Source organism: Austrofundulus limnaeus, unplaced genomic scaffold (assembly GCF_001266775.1).
Source record: "Austrofundulus limnaeus strain Quisiro unplaced genomic scaffold, Austrofundulus_limnaeus-1.0 Scaffold61, whole genome shotgun sequence".
NCBI lineage: Eukaryota > Metazoa > Chordata > Actinopteri > Cyprinodontiformes > Rivulidae > Austrofundulus > Austrofundulus limnaeus.
In genome coordinates, this window is record NW_013952463.1 from 1,028,141 (window position 1) to 1,030,274 (window position 2,134).

Here is a 2,134-nt window from a genome sequence, read left to right on the forward strand (position 1 = left end):
AATAACAAAATTTGTAGTTTTGCTATTCTTTACAACTCAATGTTTTATTTAAATTAGTGCATATAAAGCTGATCTGTGGTTTTAAAATGAGACTTTATTCCCATATAAGTGCAACCTGATGAAAAAGAGAATGGATTTTTTAAAATCAGCTCATTTTACTGTTTTTATTTTTATCTTTTGCACAGACTCTTGCTGATTTTTTGAAACACTTGTATTCTTTTTAAACACATTGGCTTTTTATTTTTGTGTTAACTGAGTCAACATAACATTTTTACAATAATTCACAAAATAGAAGCTTGACAACTGGCACACACTTCATGCAAACTCAACTAAACTGTGTATTAAAGTGAAACAGTGGGGAATAATCATCTGCCACCATAAAGAAGGGGTTGTTGTTTTAAAGATAAAAATTGTACAATTCCATTTTCAGTAACTAGTTTCATGTTTTGTTTAACTTTGTCCTGACTGTGGGCTCTTCTCCTCAGGAACAACTGACCTCAGCTTCATTGACCCCGTGGTCATTGGCAGAAAAGTTTTCCAAGTTTTTAACGACTTTGTGAGCAGAGTAGCAGGATACATCCAGGATGTGCTCTGTGCAGTGTTGGATGTGATACTGGATACTTTAAACAGTGCGTATCTCTTTGCTTATGAGATTTAACTCATATTATTATCACAATACATCTGCTGTTGTTTCAGTTTTCCCTCAATTCTTACTTTTTCCYCTTATTACCTACTGCTCAGGTATCCAGGAGGCTGTGGGATTCAGCCCCATATCAGGCCTGAAGACGACAGTAGACATCACCAAAGAACAGGTTAACATGCTTGTGGGCTTCCTCTCCTCAACACTGATTGGTGAACAAGGTGCTCCGTGTCTTATTATCAAATTTGACTATTTGTTCTCAGTAAAAGGACTCTGTTTTCTGACTCTTCTCTGGTTTTGCAGGTATTGTGCCTGACGTGTCTTTTGACCCGATGAAAGTGGTTGAGGATGCCGTGTTGGAGTTTTCTGACAAGAAGGATTTGTTCTTGAGTTACATTTCGAGCATGCTGGTTGGTGACCAAGGTCAGACTGTTTTTACAAATAAAAATGAAACAATTGATTAAAAAATTTGACATTTTATTCTAAACATCTGAATTTCTCTTGTTTTAGGTGAACCTGTCACCTCCCCGGTTGTAAATATAGTCACTGAAACAGGTTTCACAGTTTTCTTGCAACTTGAAACACAACATTACCAAATTATTACAGCTTCTTTTATAGCTACAGGTTCCCTGAAACACATATCTTTGTCTTTGTTTAGATGAAACTGTAGTTTCTCAACCTGACATCAAGCTGGTCCAAAAGAAAGGTAAGAACATAGATTTTATATTTGATTGAGAAAATAAAGATACTTAAAAAAAACTTGATTTTTTTTTTCATCTTTTAAATTTAGGTGAATTTCTACCTCCAGATGAAAAAGGTAAGAACATGTCTCAGTTCTGGGCACGTAGAGAATAAAATGATTCTTTAAAATCTGATGTCATGATGCATTGCCAGCTTGAGTGCATAGATTGGCTGAATGATTTTTTAATGATGTTTCTTCTGCAAACTTGCAACAATCTGCATATTTGTTTTCAAACTGTGCAGTTTTATGTTTTTATGGAATGTCTTGAAGTTCATGTTATTATTAAGTTTGTGTTGGTCTTATTTTATTAAACACAGTTTTAATTCAGTATTTTGAGGCATGGACCAAAATGCATCTGGTGAATCTTTGTGGTAATAAATAAGTTCAGTAATCACACTGTTTCTTTCTTGTTATAACCTGTTTTAAATTGTGCATTAATGTTTTGAGTTGAGTCGACTTGTTTTGTTTTACTGAAGGGAAGTGTTTTTCAGTGTAACACTGCATATGAGAACTCATGAATGAAAAATAAATGAATGAATGTGACTTTTGGATATTTCAATTGTATTTTACGTTGCATTTTTCTTTATACATCTGTATCATAACCATTTCAATAAAATGTATTATACATACATACATACATACATACATACATACATACATACATACATACATACATACATACATACATACATACATGGATGATTTCATGGATTAAATTTTAAGTATTATACACGAATAAATATGGTATGTAC

General features: G+C 33.2%; 1 protein-coding gene across 1 annotated transcript in view; it reads left to right on the top strand.

Moving 5' to 3' along the window:
- LOC106518453 (reticulocyte-binding protein 2 homolog a) overlaps positions 1 to 2,134 on the top strand; it is a 13,321-nt gene that overhangs the window by 5,812 nt on the left and 5,375 nt on the right. The window contains exons 8-13 of the mRNA XM_014009751.1: positions 486 to 629; positions 742 to 861; positions 944 to 1,063; positions 1,151 to 1,195; positions 1,299 to 1,346; positions 1,431 to 1,457. Of these exons, the coding sequence (XP_013865205.1) occupies positions 486 to 629; positions 742 to 861; positions 944 to 1,063; positions 1,151 to 1,195; positions 1,299 to 1,346; positions 1,431 to 1,457 (504 nt within the window). The remainder of the gene's footprint in view (positions 1 to 485; positions 630 to 741; positions 862 to 943; positions 1,064 to 1,150; positions 1,196 to 1,298; positions 1,347 to 1,430; positions 1,458 to 2,134) is intronic.